A 20,673-nucleotide genomic window follows, 5' to 3' on the forward strand; every position below is an offset into this window, starting at 1 on the left:
GTGTTATTTTTGGTATTTCGGACCCCCCCCCCCTCCCCCCCCCTCCTCCGGATTTCACGTGAGTTTTTGAATACGTTCAATATATGAACAAAAACACATATATCGGACTACACTAGCTTGGCCAGACTTCCGCTAGGGACTCTAGCGAAAACTTACGCGAGACGCCCTCTGATACCTCCCTCCCCAATATGAGCACATGTAGAGATTTCGCTGACCCCCCTAAAATACTCACGTAATTAATGGACTCCAGAAGCGAAGTAGATCAATGATGCACCGAGGATGATGTTTATTATTCACCATCGGGCTGAACACACACATACACACACAAGTACACACATTTCCTGAAAAAAATTACTGCAATTTTGAAAAGACTATCTCTACGAGTTTTTCAAAGAAAAGTTTTATTTTTCTAATTTCATAAAAATCATAAAAATTCGTGAAAATTCATAGAAAGTGTATACCGAAAGTATAAAAAGTTAATTAAAAAACAATTTTTAAAAAGTGATTACTTAAAAAACTTGTTTATTGTTTACGAGATTTTAGTTTTATGTATGCGTGAGTTAACAGCATAATATCAAATAATAAGTGTTTTTACCCACTTAACGATTTAGTTAAAAAGTTTGATATCAAATATGAGTGCAAAATTTTCCCAACGACTATTTGTGTAACATAATGAAAATTATTTCGACTTTTAGAATTGTCGTATAGAATAGAATACATTTAGTGTTGCTGAGAGAAAATATTAAACGTCATGCCACGTTCTTTATTTCACAAAGATCTGTCAATGTCATATGCTATAATAAATTTATCTTTTCATTTATTGAGAAACTCGTTTCTTCAAGTTTCAACCGAAGCTTTATGTGAATCTTTATAGATGCTTTAATAATAGTTTCAATTTCATTCAATTGTACATATAGTTCGCTTGTGTACAAAGAAACTCACCAACTTTACTGTTACTATTAACAGAGAAGTTTTCAGTTACATTCAAGTAACTTTTCTTTAGTGATTATTTAAACAAAATATAACAGTAAACTATTTAATATTGAAACTGTCGAAACTTAAATGAGCAAAATTTTTCAATTAAACAGCCCTTAAAAAAGATTTGACGCATTTTTTTTCTTTGAGAATGATTATTCCTTTCATATTTTCTCTTCATTGAAAGAAATATATTATTGTTAGAAGACATCTTTCTGGAAAGATTGTATAAGTATATATATTATATATATACATATGTACCATCATACATTCTATATGTATATTTTAATAAAAAGAAGAAAAAACTATTTCTTTACATTATACTTTTATACTCAAAAGGAAAGTAAAAAATGTACATATACACAACGCATATGCACACACGTGGCACACGTTCTGATTTGTTCATGCATAAGATATAAGTCCTGCATGTAGGACTCAGAACTGAATGATTTAGATTTATTTGATTTACAATCCTGGAGACCGATTCAAACCCTCCGTGAACTTTGATTTTTCGGCACCATCAGGGAAGTCTCTGTCCGCCTCGACGACCGGGAGCGGCGCAGGGGGTGGCGGTACCGGCGGCGGCGGAGGCAGCGGCGGCGGTAGTGGTGGTGGTGGTGGTAATGGTGGTGGCGGTACTGGTAGCGGTAATGGTAGTGGTACCGGCGGCAGCGGCGGTGGTGGCGGTTCCGCCACGGCCGCTGGTGGGGCTGCCGGGGGCGGAGGCGGTGGCGGCGGTGGCGGCGGCGGCGGTGGCGGCGGCGGCGGCGGCAGCGGCTCCCTGAGCGGCGGCGGAATCGTCGCCGTCAAGCAGGAGACCACCGTTGAGCTCGCCGGCCTGGGCCATGGCTCGTACACGATGGTCGACTCGACGACCTTCCTAAGCGGACAGCAGCAGAGGGTCAGCAACCCGTCTGAGGATGACGAAGTGCCGAGTCTGCCCAGTATGTCCCATGCGATGAGATGTGAGGTTACGTTTGTGTGCCTTTGCATGCGCCCTCATCCCCAAGCGCACTCGCTCGATCCCCCTTCCCGCAGGAAAGTTCCGGAGGATTAACAAAATTTTCTGGGAAAATATATCGCGGCCAAATTTAATTGAGAAGATTTATTATAGAACAAATAACATGAAAAAAGGCCAATGACAACGAGCATAATTTCTATTTTATTATAATATCTTTCATGATAACCAGTGATATACGTAATCTAATACGTTGCTGTGAAGTTCTTCTTCAATGTACGCATAAATGTTTCTCTACGTAGATTTGTTAGAATTTATTTTAATCTCTCTAAGCTCTTGCTTCCATTTCTGACAAGAAATGTTTTACACATACCGCTTAAAAGTTTCAATAAATGCTCTTTTTATTTTTTTTGCAAAAAAGAAGTGAACTAAATTGCTTGCCAAATGCATATATTTTTTGGATGTTGGCAGTTTTTATATTTGAGCCAATATATTTTAGTAAATATAAAAAGGACTAATACCCAATAGATATATGCATTTAACAAGCGATTTAGTTCACTTTTTTTGCAAAAAAACAGCATTTATTGAAACTTTTAAGCTGCACTATACACAAACACACACATATACAAAGTTGGGAAGTAACTCGTTACTTGTGACGAAGTTACAGTTACTTTTTTCGATAATTATAACTTAACTTTGTTCTTTTCTTGCCACATCTGTAACTATAAGTAACTTTAGTTAGTTATATATTTTTGGTAACTAGTTTAACTACTTCTATAGTTACTTTATATATTTTAAACCTATTTATTAACGTACGGTCTACGTTGCAGAGCAAAATGCTCATTGAACAATCAGTAAGTAATTATTTCTTGTGATTGGAATCTATCTTTATCCCTGATAACTATCACACTTTGCAAATATCTGCACTGTTAAATCTATATATTGTCAAATTTAACCCTATTTAAGTCGTCACTGCTCCTACTTAATGTATAGTTATTATTAACTAAAATAATTAGTTATTTTTTAAAACGATGAAATTGAACACAAATTTGAGTTAAATTTGAACTGTTTTGAATTATTTAACTCCATTGTTTTAGTTAAAAATAACTATTTATTAAGTTGGAGTAGTGGCGACTAAAATAAGGTAAACTTGACACTACAGATTTAACAGTGTGTATTAAAATTTATTGTCGGGAATCTTTTAATGTATAAACGCGTTTTAATATTGATCTCATAATTTTGATTTCAATTGTGTACATTAATTTATTATAAATGATTAACTGAATTAATATGTTAAACAAATTTTTATTTTAAGTCCTTACTATCCATTTTTTTACATTTAGATGTTGTTTATAAGATAAATTGCAGAGATTGTGATGCAGATATATGAATCAGACTGGTAGATTATTAAAATCAAAGAACGTAAAAATCATATTTGCAGAAATACCAAGCAGCATTCGGTTATCATTGAACGCAGAGAAAAATGTGATCACGACTTTGATTGTAACAATATCACATTATTTTGGACGAAAAAAGATTTTTAAATAAACGATATATTTCTGAAATGATCCATATTTACAAACAAAAGCGGGGTCTTAATTTATAGAACGAATTTATTTAGATCCGCTATACATTGACCTTTTTTGAAAATCTTGATTTCATATTCATTTATTTATTTATTTATTAGTATCTATTAGGAATAAGTTATCGCTTATGACTCTCATTATTCCTCTCATAAATTCTCCTAATCTCGAACAGTACATCGTCTCTTATGCGTAACATTTCTGTGAAAATATTTCGCATAGCTTACTGTAAGTCATTTTCATCAATATTTTTGTACATAAGGTTCAACCAAAACTCTTTTATTAGTGAAAATTTTAATGTTTCAATTTAATTTAATTCTTGACTTCCGTATATTTAAAGTATCCTATTGAATGCTTAAAAATAACGATTGACTATTTAATCTTTGGTTAACGCTTTGTTTTACTTTCGATGACGAGTTTACTGAAGCATTACTTCTTTTTGACTCCCCACAATTTTTTGAAATTTTTGAAAAATATTATTTTAATCTATTAATTTTATACCGAAGAGGACCCAAAACAAGAGTCGAAACGTCTACTTACTGTATTAACATTTTTATTTTTGTTTTTGTTTGTAATAATATATAATTTACATGTATCATCTGGTATCTCTCTTTATGGGCATTTCTCAAATTAGATTAGATTAGCTCTTTATGGGCATTTCTCAAATTAGATTAGATTAAAATAATTTAGTAGTGTTATAAAAATGTAAATTTTTTGCATTTAAAATAACAATACATGAAAACGTTATAAAAAATTAACTGAAAAGTAACTCGTTATTTTTTAAATGAAAAAAAACTATAACTCTCTGTAACTACTTTATAAAGTAACTTTCCCAATCCTGTACGTTACACATATAGTATAAGCATTAACTAGATAAAAATGCTGTACGAAAAATTGCTAAAGTTATTTATATCTTGAGAAGACATAATTTACTGTACATTTTAATAGCACAATTAGAAAAACTTTGAAAATTTTGCTAAAAAAGTATATATACTGACATATTATATCAATTTAGCTTTTTGTAAAATTTCATTAATTTGCGATTTATAAAATTTTAATACTAAACTTACACATGAATTAACATATATATATTTTTGTTCTTCTAAGATAAATGAACTGTAATGATCAAAAATATTACACTGTAATATCTTGAAATAATTTAAGATAATGGTGATGTAAAACTATTATGTTATAATATGGAATCTTGAAGAAAGGCGATTTGCCAACGAAATTCATTAATCAACGTGGAAACTAGTCCAGCCTCATGAAAAATTCATAAAGAGTTATTCAAAAATGGAAATTACTTGCTCTTTTATGTTACAAGGTACGACGCTATCTACTTGCTGACGCGATAAAATTATTATAAACGTTTTAGTATATTTAATTACACAGTAAAATGTTGGTCCTCTAAAACTTCATCTCTTGAAAGTTGAGTGTATGCGTTACGCATGTTATTTTGAATGTTTATTTTACTTATGTAATATTTATTAATATAAAATATTACATTTCTTCACGCTTTACCTATCTTACGGTTGCATTCCCAAAGAAATTGTAGAATCTAGTATTTATATTAATCTATTTTTAATTTTCTCAATATGTGATGTTGTTATACATAAATAATAATTTACAAACTTTGTAAACTTATTTTCTTTCTATATTTTCTACACGTTTCTGCTTTTAATAATTTAACATAATTTAACTATTTAGCACGATTGTACAAAATATAGTTTATTCAATCCTTTTTATATTTGTCTTTTTGCGACTACTTGTTTTAAATGTTTTTGAGAGTTTATTGTATGTATGTATTAAATATATACAAGTAAATATTCTTTTTGAAAAACAAAATATATTTTTTCGCGTTAAATATATGTAAGTTTTTATTTTATATATTTTTGTATAGATACTTATACTATCTTTAATTTTAATCAACTCAATTTCAATTAGCTAATACTAATCATATACATGTAAGCAAGTATATGCACGAATTCAATTGTACAAACACTCTTCCTGCATGAACTATCTTTCTCTTTGCAACGCAACATGTCATCCAATAAATCATTTTGTTCAAATTTTTTTATTACTTCCCCATTTAGGATCTATGTATCAAATATTTTCTTATAACAAATAATTATGATAAATGTTAGAATATAATTCTTCAATAAAGCATTTTATGATATGACGAATTATTTGCAACGAGGAATTAGTGTGCAATTGTACGTTTGCTATGCTTAAAATCCGTTTAGGATCTCTTTCGATTCGCTGAATAAATTCTTCTATCTTTATATTATTATTTTAAATATGTCTATCACGAAAGGAACCTATTACGAGCGAAACATCTGCCGGACTTTCGCAGATCCGGCACAGATCAGTGAGCTTCTCTCGAAAACGATAGCGGACGCACACGCAAGGACGTGCCTGGTGTCGACGGAACAGATCCAGGAGTCCTTCCGGAAGCCCACCGACATCTCCCGAATGATCTACTACAAGAACATGGCGCATGAGCAGCTCTGGTTGGAGTGCGCCCAAAAGTTGACCACCGTCATCCAGCAGATCATCGAGTTCGCCAAAATGGTCCCTGGATTCATGAAGCTCTCGCAGGACGACCAGATTGTTTTATTAAAGGCCGGTACGTAACTACATCGGTGCACACAAGCTGCATGTTTTACCAACGATGAAAACTGTGCATTGCTCTCTTGCGTGCTCTCTCGCGCGTGACTTGACCGCAAATTTTAGAGAATTTAATCTGAAGATTAATTATTCTATTTTTAATTCTTATAAGTGGAACAGGTAAGTAATTACATAATACGTAGGTACTCCAACGCAGTCAATCTAATGATTTTATACTCTTTCTTATAATTAATAATTTGTTATTGTTGGAAGTATGGTAAAAATTTTTTGGAACATTTAGCAGTTTTTTCTAAGCGTTTGATAAATTAATTGATATAGTAACCGTTAGATATGTAATAATTTCTCGTTACGTTAGAATAATGTAGACAATATCCGTCAATTTTTCTAAAGGATTTAAGATAAGTAAAAATGAGAAAGTATACGGTTGAAATATCTATGCTAATATCCTGCTAAAATGTAATAGGTTCCTTCGAGTTGGCTGTGCTACGAATGAGCAGGTACCTCGATCTCCAGCAAAACTGCGTTCTATACGGCGACACCTTGCTACCGCAAGAGGCGTTTTATACGACGGATACGGCGGAAATGAAGCTTGTTTCCTGCGTGTTCGAGCTGGCCAGAAGCATCGCCGAACTGAAGCTCACCGAAACCGAGTTGGCGCTCTATAGCGCGGCTGTTCTACTTAGCCCTGGTGAGTGGCACGAACATACCGGGTGTCTCACAGGTCTGCTAAAATTTCCTGAAGCTAATAATGAAAGAAAAAAAACCGTACTGCGTACATATCATTGTCGTCATACGTAAAAAATTTCGATGTTCCAATGCTCGCGCTTAAGTTCGCCTCAGTAAGTACGGTGTGTATTATCAAACATATACATATTCTCTGTTACATCCCAGCAAACACAGATTAAAACTGTAATATTGCAGCAACATTGTAACATTTCTGCAATATAGCTGGAATGTTACCATGTTGCTGCAACATTGCTATAATCTATGTTTGCTGGGATGCTTTATTTTATCAGTATTATTCGCTATATTAAGAATAAAAGGAAATGTGTTTTCTTCGAGATAATTTATAGAAACATCTAACTTTTAGCAAAAATTTTCCCGATGAAAGGTCTGTAAAGATCTTGAATTCTATGGGCTAGAAGAAATTAACAGAAAAGAAATCTCGTATCTTATAAACTCGCTATCACTGAAGCAGCGCCGTAGTTGACTGACTTACGATACCTTGCGCAGATCGACCGGGACTGAAGTGCCTGGGAGACATCAATAGGCTGTCGCAGGCGGTGATCAGAGCGTTGAGGTCGGAACTGGATCGGAACCACGTGACGCCGATCAAGGGCGATGTGACCGTGTGCGACGCGATTCTCGCGAAGATACCGCAGCTACGGGAGATCTCGCTGCTGCACATGGACGCGCTGGCGAAGTTCAAGCGGTCGCAGCCGCACCTCGAGTTCCCGGCCCTCCACAAGGAGCTCTTCAGCGTCGATAGCTGAACGAGCGACGCGGCGCGGAACGTCGTCCCGGCGCTGCCGAGCAAACAGGAGCGCGAGTAGCGTCCCCGGACCTTGCTCGGTCAAGGTGAGTCCGACCGTCCCGGAAGAAAGAGAGAGAGAGAGAGAGAGAGAGAGAGTGAGAGTGAGAGAGATAACCCGACGATCTCGTGGCCCGGGGGACCGGAAGTGGCAACGCTTCCTAGGAAGAATCCGCGAGCCGGCTCGGATGAGAACGATCTCGATGACGAGAGACGAGGTAACACGACAGTGTCGTCAACACAAATCGAGACGCGGAAAGATGTTGTTGCCTGTATCGAGCACAACGGGGCAGAGGCAACGCGAATCATGGCAGTCGTTTACATTACGTTAGCTTTGCGAATCTTCGGGTTGGAGATTCGTGCGTTTAAGACGAGACTACTTTTAAGACGCTTTATTAAGGACTGGTACTCGGAGAGGCGAGGAGCGATGTCAGAATAGCTTATCTCTAGATTCTCTGCGATTTAGGCTAGAGTCTAATCACATCTTATACTAAACATCTTAGCACTAAATGTGGTTTTACAGTTCTCAGCTCATGATCATGATTAAATGCGATTCTTATATTAAAGTAAATAAAGTAAGTAAATAAATCGCGTTTAAATATCAATATACAAAATAAATGCAAACTATTTTTAGAATGGTTAAGTAGGATAACCATTTTTAAAGCTAATTAAAAATCGTTTGGCATTGTTTATTTTATAAAATGCACAAAAGTGATAAATTTAGCGCACAAAATAAAAATTTTTATAATTTTAAAACTAATAATTAGAAGTACAAAATTTATATATTGATAGTTATAAATTACTTTAATTATATAAGATTTTTTAAATACAAGAAGCTAAAAGTGTTCTAAAATCCAAATAAATATTTACGAATAAACCCTTTTGATATTTTAATTGTTAGTCATTTTTAATAACCAGTGATATCGCATGAATTTCATTATTACAAATAATTTTATAGTTTTTGTGATATCGAAAAATATATAATATACATTTTTTATTTTATCAAAATTAAGTTTGAGTGAAATTAAAATACAAGCGGGCTTGTATTTGAAAAAAAATTCTTAATAATATAATCGGTATGACGAAGACAAATAAGAGTCATCATGTTATATGAATGTTAATACGAAAATAAAATCATATATTTCAACGAAGAGAATGCGCGAATCATGGTAGTCGTTTGCATTATGTTAGCTTCGCGAATCTTCGGATCAGTTTGAATTTTCTATATTTATTTTATGTTATATTTATTTAATTATTATATAAAATTGTTGCAGAATTCTTGAGAGATATAAAATAAATAAAAATATATCATTTTACACCACAGAATAATAATATGGTTTTTAAATCGTCATTTTAATTTATTAATATTACAAATGAGACGTAGAAATGTATCGGCTTGGTTTTTTTATATGAGTTGACATTTTTAATTTTTTTATCAAATTAAAATGCAAAATATTTATTCTTAATACATTATCGTGCATCCAAACAAGAAGGTTAAATTTCAATTAGTATATAACTAAGTATACTTTCTCGTTGCAAGCATAAATAGCTGCCTGACATCGTTTTTTTTTTTTACAAAATCGCTTGTCCGAGTACTAAATGTATTGAACATTCGGGAGCTTTACATCGCTATATTGTATATATAATATCTTATATTGTATATATAATATCTTTCTTATTTGCTTAAATTTCATGGAAAAGAAAATGAATAATCTTTAAGAAAATAACAAACATGAACGGCAAACTCCCGATTGTCCGCGTGTATGAATTTTTTACAATATTTTAACTCGGAATGTATATGACATACATGATAAACAATACGTAATATGGAAGGTTTAACCCTTTAACCGGTAAATCTATTTATTTAATATTTTATTATATTAAAAAAGTTATTAAAGGTTTTCGGTTAAAAATCAACCATTACTTGTGTTTTATGAAAAAAAAGTATGAAGTTTGTTCACAAAATTCATAAATATTATTTTATGTAATACAAATAATTATAATTAATTTATTATTAATTTTTTAAATAATTTAATTGTTACGACGTGATGAGCTGAAAACCGTAAACGATATGAACTCAATACTGCCGTTAAAAGGGTTCAAACTGATAAATTAGAAGATAATAATTTGTAAATATGCTTAGACGGTTACCAACAATTTGATTCGAAAGTAGATCCTGTTTCTCCTTCTGAAACGTCCTCGAGTCTTCGATTCTTCAAAAAGTGATAAAAATATGACTTATCAGCTAGTTGAACTTTCGCAGTAGTGTTTACGATAGATAGACAAGAATTTTCTTTGAATTAAAAATGTTAAATTAAAAAACTTTTACAAATGTTAGATATTAAACGATATTGCCTGGACGTCCTGAACGAGAAATTAAAGTGGTAACGATGGATGAATGTGAACTAAAGTTGAATCAGATTTTAATAAACGAATCGTTTACAAAATCAATTAACTTTTATTAATTTTATATTATATCAATCTATTCCATTAATATCCATATCTTCTGAACGCTAAGGAAATGTAATTTTTTATTTGATACTTTCTTGGAAATGCGAATTTTCAATCTGATTCATTCATCCACGATCCCTTTCATCCGTCGTTGCTCTAAATCAGGTGGCTTGAATTTCAACCGATCAGCCTACCGGATAGCATTTTATTAATCGTAAATAACGCACTAACTTATTCGTTAAACGTTAGATTTCGTCTCAATTTTAATTGCGCTACGTTGAACTTTGTCTGCGTTTATATATACTTTAAGATGTTTCTCGTTCGTAATGCCGAAGTACAATTAACACGTTTCGAATCCGAAAAATCGTAGTGGATAATTTGTAAGGGTGCGCAACTATAAGAAGTACGCAGGATAAGTTTGTTTTAATATCGATGAGAGTGGACATTTTATTATCGGTGATTTTAAGCTACAGGATGTCCCAAAGAGGTATATATCGATGATAAGATTATTTTCATTCAAATTTCTTGCGATTTATCTGCAAAACTTAATCACGGCGCACTTAATTTATAATTAATAGTTCAAGAGTTTATTCTTTTCTTTTTATTAAAATTAATTTTTACAGAATTTACAAATCGATGGAAAAGTATAGCCAAATTTGTATTTAATTTACATAGTTTATCATAAGAAAAACTTAATTTAGAGCAATTCTTGTTTATGATTTTTCCAACAATCCTTGCGATTGCGATACCTCTTTGGGATGTTCTGTATTTTTCGCTCACATAACGAAATTATGGTAAATTACTTTGTACGTTATGCTAATAGAAAATGATATTATCGTGCAAATTAGCTTTAATTAAATCAAATGTCCGGTAGGCTTTGAAATGTCACGATGGACTGTCTTAGATAAAAAAAAGTATCGAATAATGCCTCTCTTAAACGACAACCGAGATTGGTATGCCTATATCCTCACTCGGATGATTCTTCCTAGGAAACGTCGAGCTAAGCACGCTTAAGGTATATCTAGGAAAGTAGGAAAAGTAATGCGCGAAGAATCACGCGAAGAAGAAAACGCACATCGAGACGGGAACGCTGGTACATGGCCTCGCTAATCGTTGACAGACACTTTGAGGATTTATTACGAATAGGAGAACTGTAACCTAATTTTCAAGTTGGACAACTTCTCGTTTATTGAAATGAGAAAAATTGCAAGATATATTGTGCGAGAGATAGTTTTTTCCGAGGTGTAACGTAATAAATTTTAGGACGTATGTATTTCTTTCGCGAGCTAGGTAGATTTTAGGCGAATTAAAAGTAAAACAAATATATGCGGATCTCTTTGTTGTCGTCAAAAGAAAAATATCGCGTTTATACGAACGTTTATAATAAATCTTAAGTTTTGGCATTAAATATGATATTATTATATCTTTCACGGCTGAAGGAGGTGCATAATAAATAATAAGTATAGTTCGTTAATATGCGATAAAGTAAGTAGTTAGTGAAATAAATAGCATCTGCCGCAATCTCAATTTTAATTTTGTTCTACTTGTTTTCTATTATGATCCATCATATGATGGAATCGAGCGATACGCACTTCATCGTACATTTTTTTCGTTCATATTATAATACCTATGTGTTGAAAAATTGAATATATATACGTACATATTAGTGGAATAGATTGTAAACTATTCGGAGCTATTCGTTGTTATTCTCTCGATTTTTTTTCTTCTTCAAAGAAAATGTGATAGGAAAGCTTAAATTATAAAGCTGACTTAAGTTAGCACTTTGTCCGATCACGCGTAGATCATCTACTGGCGTTCGGCGAACCGCGCGATCATCTCACACGCATTCTTCACGACGGCGACGACGACTACGACGACGACTACGACGACGACGACAACGACGGTAATGACGATGACGACGATGACGACGTCAGGAAAACATTATGCACAATCGACTGAATAGTTCTATATTCATACGGTGCTTACGACAGGGAGCAAACCAGGTACAAGCGTTATTTAACCGTATATTCGTCTCCTTTCTGTTGCAGATTATTTCCTTCGTAATGAACGTATTGGGCCTTAAATAAACATAAAAAAAAACATTGTTATATATAAAATATACATAAAAAAGCAACATAAAGTATATATACAGAAGAAATATATATATATAAATATAAAGTATAAATATATACATATATATATATATATAGTGTGGATGCGTATGTGTATACACGCGCGCGCACGATACACGTCTCGGAGAAAAAGCAGAAGCGTGTACACACATACGCGTGTCGTTATAAGATTATATTATATAGACCGAGAGAAAAAAAAATCGCGAACGCGCGCGTGCGAAGGGAGCGAGCGTGAGGCGAGTGAGAATGTCGTGTGCTTGCGTGTATGTACGTGCGTGTGTGTGTGTGTGTGTATTGTGTGTGTGTGTGAAAGAGAGAGAGAGAGAGAGAGCGAGAAAAAACGACGAGAGAGCGCGAATGTGTGAGTGCGCTGAGAGAGAGAGAGAGAGAGAGATATCGGTTGTTACGATACATACATAAAGTATATATTGTATTAACTAAGAAAAAGAAAAATAGTGGAGGACGGAGAGAGGGGGAAGAGAGGAGAACGGTGATTAACCGAGTCCCGCCGGGACGGTCCGAGGACGACGACGCGAATATTATTACTAATATATAAAATCGAGGACTGACGTTTTCACGGGAGGTGGAATCTCGGTTGGGCCGCTCACGTGCGACATAGAGAGAGACCGATATTAATTCGCGCCGACGACGCGGGGACGCGCGAACCCAGCGAACAGCATCGACGGACGACACGGGAAGGGTAGGTGCTTAACTGCAGAGGACGAGGAACCGTGAAACCGCACCGGAGTTAGGTGTAATTAAGCGCGATAAAATGAAAACGGGAGGAGGAGAGGGGGAGAGGGATGCCCCTCTATCCCCCATTAGAGTTTTTTCCGCGAACCTATTCACCCGTTCATCATCTTTTTTCCATTCTATCTTTATCTTGCCCCTGTTAATTACCTCACCCCTGTACACCGATCGTTAATGACGTAATTATTAGTGATAAAGCTATGTGATGATGAGGTAGAGGGAAGGGGGGGAGGAGGTAAACAAACGCTAGGAAATTAAGAAGTTCGATTGTTAAAAGTATAGGAATGAGAGAAACTGAAGGACAGATAAAACGAAAGATTAAAGTTTTTTCGCGCGAGGTAGAAATTGGAAATCGAAACAAGGGTTTGTTTCCATGGAATTTGTGGAGCTGATAAGGGAATAATCTATATTGATTGTTGTTATTGAATAATGAATTGTACGAATTATGAAACAATTGGGGCTTCTTTTCTCCATCTCGCGCAGCCTGTAAAGGACCGATTTGTTCGCTAAATATTCAAACACATACGAATGTTGATTGTGTGATCGAGGACACATGTAGCAAGTACGTGTTACAGCATCTTCTATTTAACGATATGACAGTATAAGTGACCCTTTTCACTCACATTATCACATGATTAACGCCGTATTACATTCGATAGACGAAATTTCTTTCGACTTTAGCAAGAATATTCGGCGAATAAACGTAACGTCCTTCTGCCGTGCAACTTGCAGACTTTAAATTAACGCAAAACATCGGCTGCGGTCACGCCGTTCTGTCGCCGCCGCGAGTTCGAGTAGTGATTCGAGTATAGTTCTGAGCTACTTTATAGCATAAATACATAAATAAATAAATAAATAAATATATAAATATATAAATAAATAATTATATATAAACATTATATATATATATGAGAGTATATTTCGGCGGAACTACCGAGATTCGACGGTCCTCGCAGCGATCGGCGAGAATGATGTGACGTGAATTATGTGAAAGAGTGATTTCATTCTCGGACCAACCCGGCCGGATCTCACGGATAACGGTGACACGTAACACGCTCACGAATTCATACATATACATGCATAACATACTTATATACATGTACACGCAGATACAGACAGAGAGATAAAAAAAGAGAATGAAAGAGAGAGAGAGAGAGAGAGAGAGAGAGAGAGAGAATGAAAGTGAGAACGAGAGAGAAAAACGTTATACGAATCGATATGCGCGGATGCGACTTTCACGGATGCAGGCGTAGATAGTGCTAACCGACCGCATTATGCGCGCGCATTAAAAACATTTTTGGTACTATACGGCACTTGTATGACGCGTCTCTTTATACGTAAAAAAAAAACCCGTACTTCTTATGGATAAAGAAAAGGAGAGAAAAAAGAGAAAAAAAATGACACAATAGCCCGTTGTCGCGCGCTGAGACACCCTCACGAGGCGTTTACATATAAATACGCACCGTCACCGGCTTTTCCTCGCTGTCGTCGATCGTTGATCGAAGATCAAGATGAAGATCGAGATATGGATTTTTTAATCGAACGGCTCGCCGTTGCTCGCCGACACACTTTCGCGACCGCCCGCATACTTTTTAAACGGGAGAATTTAAACGTCGTTTTGGTGCCGGACCGACTAAAGAAAAGTATTCGTAAAAGCCTTCGCGTTGTTGCTAAGTATAAAATTATGTTGCTAAGTGGCAGGCTGGAATAAAAAGAGGTATTCGTACGCCATCGTACATTTTTTTTTTTGCTATAAATAACGTTACACCGTTAAGGAGCTGGCTGAAATAATAAAAGTATTTGTACGCGTCACATTGTACTTTTATTATATAAATATCTTTAACTCTCGTTGTATATGTAACGCGATATTAAATCCCGTAGTAAGAAGACGTGTGTGGATGATAATATCGATTTAGAGAATAATGTAAAATGTGTAAATGTGTAATTGCAGCATTTTTCTTTGAAAGTTACTTATAGCGATGACGTGCGAATACTTATTTGTCTCATTCTGTAATGAATTTCTTTAAGATGAAGTATAAATATTGCAGCTACTTATGTAAACCCTAAACGGTATAAGCGGGGTCTGACAGACCGTTTTTAATTACCAGACGTTATAGAAATTTTATAACGCTCTATTATTATTATTATTATTATTATTATTATTATTATTATTATTATTATTATTATTATTATCTGTTTGTATTTATAAAGTTTAATATAAATGAATAAAATCTAATTTCCACACGTAGATTTCGGACATTTTTCATTTTTATACATATGTAATAATATTTATTACTTATTTATGCAACATCCCCTTTGTATTGTATGTCGGCCCTTTTATATTACGTAAGTAAAATAATTTATACTGTTTAGGGTCTCCAACAGAAATATTATATATTTAACTCATTATCGTATCCTTTTTTTGAAAGTTCGTAAAAATACGATGAAATAATGTTAAAAAGCATAATAAGCCATAAAATGCTAAAAAGCATAATAAGGCATATAATGCTAAAAAGCATAATACTTCAGTTAGAAATTACAATTATTTCTAATGTGAACATTTAACTTTTATGTTTATATTTAATATCGTAACATTACACAAGAAAGTATAATATAACATAATAATCGTGACTTTTAATGAGTTAAATGTATCGATATTAGAGTTATATTAATTTAGTTAAAAATCAGAGGTCGCGAAAGTGTTAAGAATGTGTTATGTTCGCCTTACATGTACATATATATATAGAATTCGATTTTTATTGCGTATTTATATATTTTTATCTTTTCGATATTGGATAACAAGAGTATTAATTCCTCGCGTTGGGACAACTATTCAATCAGTTAAATAACAACTTACAATTTATATGCAATGACTTCATAATTGTTATATGGATTATTACTATTAATTGTTAATATTAAAGCAAATTTCAAATACAAGCATTTGCATGGTAACATTTAATATGACAATATGTTAGAATTGCTCATCAATATGATATGTTAATTCAATAGAACGTCGATACTTCATTTATATCTGTTAAAAACGTTATAAAAATTCGAGAGTACTAATTCTAAAAATCTAATTTTAAAAACTAATTTTAAGATATAGCTTTTTGATACTCGAAACATACATATATCTAAAATTTTTCAGATTTTAGAATTTTTAATGTTCTTTTTTTTTAGTCTGGATTTTTAGATCAGACATCAATCATCAAATCAATCCTTGAAATCAGTTCTTGAATAATTAAGCTTTTTGTACATTTTGATCTTGGAATTTCTATTATACGTTTGCTTCTTGCATTTTCAAATTGATCGTCTAAAAAATTATTAAATATGAAAGTCATTGCCAAGGCAGCAAAGAATAAGCACACAAGTTATTTTAGCTTTCAATCGACTGATATACTGATAATTATCAGACTTAAGAGTTGAAATTATCGTAAAACTTTTAACTGAGACAAGCATAATTTTAACAGAGTGAGCATAATTATTCTTTAATATTTTTTAAGAATATTTATTTGTTACAAAAACAAAACGTTATCTTAAAATAGTTTTAAAGTAAGATAAAATCAGAATTGCGCAATCTTAATTGTACGATAAGATCGACATAGATGAGTGAGACATAACTTTCGGATGCATATACTAGATCAATTTTATTATATATAATTTCTTGTTTACAGTCCATAAATGTATTTTGTATAATTGTATTTTTATATTTTTTTCATCCATAATTGCTAAGTGAAATTATATTAATAACATTGATATAAAATAGTACGAAAAAATAGTAAATTTCCTAAATTTTTCATTGAAGTTAAAGCTAGACATCGCAAAAAAGGCAGCTTTAGTTACTTTATATCTTTTTTTTAGACATGTAATAAATTAAAATTATTAATATTTCTTTTGAAAAACGAGATTTGAATTCATTCTTTTATCAAATCTTACATTTTTAAATCACAATAACATATTCATTTAAATCTTATTTTTTGTTTCTTCTAAAGAGAACAGAATAGTTTGACTTATACGACTTCGTGTGTCAAGCATCACAAAATTAATCATAAATGTTCCTAACGAATCAATCTCGATATCATTGTCGAAATTAGTATAAAAGGCAAATTATTCTTTTATTAAAGAAAAAACAAGATTAGAGTGTGCTTGTTTACGTAACAGTGTGTGCAGGCAAAAAGTCTTGATATGCATCCGAGAGAATTGAATCGCAATCGAGAGAGAGGATCGACGAGAGCGACGGCGAATCCGTCACGGTGCGCCGACTGACACGCTTTCGGACGGTTGCATATACTTATAGCGAAAAAAAAAAAATAAGAGAAATGCATATTATTCTGCCGATTAACGAGTAAGTGCGTAGGATTCGTTTAATTGTAGATCAAACACGTACACAGTCACGTTACGCGCGAGTGCAAGATGCATACCATCTACGACCCTTCTTCGCTCACATCTCTATCCCCTTTACTCGAAAGCAACACGTATACACGCGTACACACCCATAGAAGCGTACACATATATATACACACACACAGAACACAACCACATAATACAAACACACACAGAATACAATCACATAATGTACACACACACACACACGCGTACAATAAGGCGCAACACGTACACGCGCACGCACGTTGCAATTAGACGTTATTATCGCAATTTGGAGTTAAATTTTATAATATATAATATATAAAAAATATATATAATAAATATATATATAAAAGTTGACGGATAATATAGAGTTATGTTAAATATCTAAACGAAGGTATTCATGTGTTTCTCATGTGTGAATACATTATCCCTTTTGTTGCGCAAATCACAATCGCGAGATTCCCCTTTTCTCTCGTATCCCTGAAGTAGTTTAAACGGAATACAGATGATATTTGCACATTATAACATTCTCAATGTAGGGATCCTTTAATTTTTATTATATTATAACATTAAACTATTTTACTTATGTACATCTTAATAAATATAAATCAAGATTTTAACAAAAGAAGTGAAGTTAACGTATTAAAATCATATATTTAATCTCATAAATATTTGACAAATTTATTTCTAATTTAAAGCTATTTATAATAGGCTAATGATATTGCTCAAGTACTTCCTTTGTTCTCTATGTTACATTAATAAATAGACAGGTTTTAGACATTAATTTTATTATATAATTCAATAACTGCTTTTCTTTATGTCTAATATTTAAGAAATATTCTAGAATATATAATATATTGATTTTTGAAAATTTATTTATTACCTTTAATTAAAAATAATTTAAAGAGAAACTAGCGATATTTAAATCTTCCTTGTTCAATGTAATAAAAAAAAATTATATGAGAAGTTATATATTTTTATTTTGTCTTGGTAGTTCTAACCAATATCGATATACATATGTATATAAACATTTATAATTTTATTCTAATAATAACTTAAAAGTACAATTTATAATAATTATCGTTCAATTTTTTGGTAACAATACTACTTTATAACAATTTAAATATAAATTTAAATATAACAATAATAATTCAAGTATAAATTTAGTTAACTTATATTAAAAGCAAATTTTTATTTTCTAAACCAATGCTATCCAAGATTTGTAATTTTAAGAATTGTTTTGTATCGGTATTCACGATTATCTTACATTTTTCTTTCCTTTATCTCCTTTAAGAAAAAGGAAGGCCAACGCAGACTAGAACTAAATATTTTGAGCAGCACTATTCTAAACAAAACGTAAAGATATTGTCAATTATTTTAATATTATTCTCGTGTTTTATTTTTATTGAATTTAATTCAACATTCGATTTTGTTGCAAACAATTCTATTCAAGAATTCTTTAAATAACACATCTCTTTCAGCAGCGTATCTTTAAAGGAAATTTTAAATCTTCTTGCACGATACTATCGAGAGAAAATGGCGAACTCTTCGATAAATCGACGTGCTACTTGTAGTTGTGTACTTCCACTGCAACAGAGAATTGTCATCGATTAAATGGACGGAAAAATGAGTTCTAACAATTCTTCGACTTATCGCCGCGCCAAGTAAGTATAATAATATATAATAATAACATTACACAATCTTCTCTTCATAATTTTAATACCTAATAAAGGTTGCTCCATATTATAATGCCACATTTCTTGTATTTTGAGGTTAGGTCATTCTCTAACCTGATTGCACATATTTACAAGAATATAATGTATAAAAACACATATATAGTTATAAACAATGTTTATAGAATGAAATTCAACATTTCTTTTAACATATAAGTACATCTGAATGCCTTAAGTTATAATAAAAGTTAATAAGAGAGTGAATAAAGAACACTATTATATCTTTGGATTTCACAATATCTTTCGGAATCTTATCTTATATTTGTGACATTCTATTTGTGTAGCTTAAAAATTGCGCCTGGTGCAGTAGTGTGCGAGGAGAGTATTCTAAAAGGGGATATTTCCATTGGCGCGAAATCTATAATCCATCCTAGAGCGTGTATTCTCGCAGAGGCTGGTCCAATCATCATAGGGGAAGGCAATATAATTGAAGAAATGGCAACTATAGCTAACAGGCAAGCTTGATATACTTGCATCGTTTGTAATACTTTTTTGTATGCAGTGGCATACTCGATACTAATTTCACACAATTCCAAAGGTTGCCGCCCGATGCTCCGGAACCTACAACAGTACCAGTGCAAATAATAGGCAATTATAATGTATTCGAGACTGATTGTGTTTGCGAATCGTATAAAGTTGGCGATAACAACATCTTAGAAGCAAAAGGTACATAGATGTAGCAGAGTTACTTTTCAACATATGCAAATGTGATTGTAGTATTTAAATCGCACAAGTAGAGTTTATTTTATGTCGGACTAAGAAACAAGGATCTTTAAAATTATACAATGTCATTATCAATTAGTTTTATAATATCTGTTTAGGACTGACTTATTATATATAAATATTATTTTGTTTTTCCTAAAAAAGCGCAAATTAGTCGAGAAATTGAATTAACTAACGGATGCGTTATTGGAGCTGCATGCTCTTTGACGGAGCAAGAAACGGTACCAGAAAATACAATAGTATACGGGAACCAGTGTCAACGTAGAGAAATGAACGATAAGCCATATGTAATTATACGTATATTGCGACTTTTTATATTATTACATTTATTCTGTTATTTCATAATCCTAAATATGATGGTCTTCCTACTTTATTGTATTTCAGCCTCAAATTGGACAGTTGGATTTTTTGCTGAAAGTACTCCCGAACTATCACCACTTTCGCAAATCGAATGTAAAGCCAAAACCCGGAGGACCTGTGTGAATAATGTATATCTACATTCCTTGCAGTAATAAAAATAAGAAAAATATGTTTAATTTTTACACTAATGTAAAAATTAAACGTTGTAATGTAATGTTGTAAAAATGTAATGTTGTTTGTATTTATTGATGAAACTTTATGTTTGTAATTACGCACTAAATCAGATATTATATTTATTTATATTACATATAACAAAATCTTTTTGTATTATAAAATGAAATATAAACGTTTTAAAGAATTTTAGAGAAAATTATTAAATATTATGATGAACATATAATACAATTAATTTAAAAAATTGCCAATTTATTTTTAAGATTAAAATAGAAATTAAAAAATCAACAGACCGGAATTATTGCTAGTT

The 20,673-nt window shown here is 32.6% G+C and overlaps 2 protein-coding genes across 2 annotated transcripts in view; both read left to right on the forward strand.

Annotated features, from left to right (window-relative positions):
* LOC105450368 (probable nuclear hormone receptor HR3) overlaps positions 1-12,279 on the forward strand; it is a 104,342-nt gene extending 92,063 nt beyond the window's left edge. The window contains exons 5-8 of the mRNA XM_011690164.1: positions 5,870-6,142; positions 6,608-6,832; positions 7,378-7,722; positions 12,175-12,279. Of these exons, the coding sequence (XP_011688466.1) occupies positions 5,870-6,142; positions 6,608-6,832; positions 7,378-7,637 (758 nt within the window). The 3' untranslated portion in view covers positions 7,638-7,722; positions 12,175-12,279. The remainder of the gene's footprint in view (positions 1-5,869; positions 6,143-6,607; positions 6,833-7,377; positions 7,723-12,174) is intronic.
* A 6,497-nt stretch (positions 12,280-18,776) lies between these two features.
* Positions 18,777-20,380, forward strand: LOC105450369 (dynactin subunit 6). Its single transcript, XM_011690165.1, has 5 exons — positions 18,777-19,040; positions 19,394-19,564; positions 19,648-19,775; positions 19,977-20,119; positions 20,217-20,380. Exons 1-5 carry the CDS (start codon positions 18,991-18,993, stop codon positions 20,313-20,315), a joined length of 591 nt encoding a protein of 196 aa, XP_011688467.1. The 5' UTR covers positions 18,777-18,990; the 3' UTR covers positions 20,316-20,380.
* Positions 20,381-20,673: the final 293 nt, after the last annotated feature.

The sequence above is a fragment of the Wasmannia auropunctata genome, unplaced genomic scaffold, assembly GCF_000956235.1.
Source record: "Wasmannia auropunctata unplaced genomic scaffold, wasmannia.A_1.0 LD336062.1, whole genome shotgun sequence".
Classification (NCBI taxonomy): Eukaryota; Metazoa; Arthropoda; class Insecta; order Hymenoptera; family Formicidae; genus Wasmannia; species Wasmannia auropunctata.

Excerpts from the sequence above, each read along its gene's own strand:
- LOC105450369 (XM_011690165.1), top strand. The coding sequence starts at position 18,991 with ATGGACGGAAAAATGAGTTCTAACAATTCTTCGACTTATCGCCGCGCC. Across the intron at positions 19,565-19,647 it reads ATGGCAACTATAGCTAACAG|GTTGCCGCCCGATGCTCCGG; the intron begins GCAAGCTTGATA and ends ACAATTCCAAAG. Across the intron at positions 20,120-20,216 it reads AAATGAACGATAAGCCATAT|CCTCAAATTGGACAGTTGGA; the intron begins GTAATTATACGT and ends ATTGTATTTCAG.